The sequence below is a fragment of the Morone saxatilis genome, unplaced genomic scaffold, assembly GCF_004916995.1.
Source record: "Morone saxatilis isolate NCDOM2014 unplaced genomic scaffold, NCSU_SB_2.0 Contig12, whole genome shotgun sequence".
In the NCBI taxonomy this organism is placed as follows: domain Eukaryota; kingdom Metazoa; phylum Chordata; class Actinopteri; family Moronidae; genus Morone; species Morone saxatilis.
This window is the reverse complement of record NW_023339674.1, coordinates 3,141,856-3,143,261: the sequence shown is the minus strand read 5'-3', so window position 1 is coordinate 3,143,261 and position 1,406 is coordinate 3,141,856. Positions and strand designations below refer to the sequence as shown.

At 36.3% G+C, this 1,406-nt stretch overlaps 1 protein-coding gene across 1 annotated transcript in view; it reads left to right on the top strand.

Moving 5' to 3' along the window:
* Positions 1–1,003: 1,003 nt before the first annotated feature.
* The window catches only part of LOC118322350 (regulator of G-protein signaling 5-like), a 10,009-nt gene continuing 9,606 nt past the window's right edge, over positions 1,004–1,406 (top strand). The window contains exon 1 of the mRNA XM_035654010.1: positions 1,004–1,161. Coding sequence (XP_035509903.1) covers positions 1,118–1,161 — 44 coding nt within the window. The 5' untranslated portion in view covers positions 1,004–1,117. The remainder of the gene's footprint in view (positions 1,162–1,406) is intronic.

Below are 1,406 nucleotides of genomic sequence, written 5' to 3'. Positions count from 1 at the left end.
AAGTCTAAGTCTAAGTCTAATAAACCTAATTTCTTTTTTGGTACTGACCAAAACCTAGCAGTGAATATCAAAATACCAGAAGCTGGGATCAAATGTCTGGTCAGATTCGTGATTTTGTTTCTTTGAAGTCAGGATCTCTATAATCAAAGTTTAAGGCTGTTTGAATTAACCCAATTGCTTTTGCTTTTTGCATCTGCTTATGTTTAGACAACACTTAACATTTGAGAAACCTTCTTTTGTATCCTTATCTTATTCTTAAAGCATCAGGTATTGGTCCCAGAACTCAGGAATCGTAATATTTCTAACTTTAACCATGCAATTGTTTAAACTTAACCAGATCTTGAGGGGGAAATGGGTTATATAAGTTTTTTTTAAAGGCCAAGTTGAAACATAATTTAAATGGTATATGTTTTAGCAGTTTCCGTTTTTCAAAGTTGGTCAAATAGGTAAATCTGCTCAAACTGCATGTTAAAACACAAAATATGAGTAACAGAGTTTGACTTTAAAAAGTTTTGAGTGGGTGTCTCTATGCAGATGACACTGTAGATTGGATGCAACAATGTTACTGGCCATTGCGGTATAAAGCAGTAAAATGGCAAACCATGAAAAGGATGATACGTTAATTGAATGCCTATTTGCTTTATTCTTCTTCACAACTAACAAATGCTAAAAACATTAAGACATGTTAATTAGAGGTTTATTAATGAAAATATAACTAATCCTCACTGACAAGTTGAGATAACCTTTATGATTAATACAGTAGCACCTAACATAAAAATTTAGAAAGTGCACTAAACTCTAAAATAAGTAAAAATGGCCACAATCTACATCCTTCACACTGGTGCTGGATCTGTTGGTTAATTGAAACCTCAAAGCAAACAGCCATTCACATCTGAAAACCCGCCCTTCCTCAGCCAGGCTGCCCGTGCTCTACTGTACACATTCCAGTCTGATTGGCTTAGCTGTTGGCCCAAAGCCCAAAGGACGTCTGTATAAAACTCCCCATGTGCTGAAAGCCAGAGTCAGAAAGCAAAAGGGACTCTGAGACTTACGGTCAGCTAACAGGAAGACTGAAATCACTATCACTAATAACTACTGCAATTGAAAGCGTTGGAAAATGTGTAAAGGATTAGCTGCCTTACCGCAAACCTGCCTGGAAAGGTAAGATCTGCATCATCACATTACCTTTCCTGTAATTTCTTAACAGTGTGTTCCTCATATGTGGTTTAGATCCCAAAATGTTGGACTATGTTTCAAACCATTTAAGAGTGGCTCTGCCTATACTGTCTGCAGCAAGATTAAAAAACAGAAATTGTAAATCCATGTTGCCGTCATTCTTGGGTCAAGAGTTTTATCTGGAAGAGCTTAAAGGCTTAAAGTTCATCTTTGTGAACATTTTACTTTCT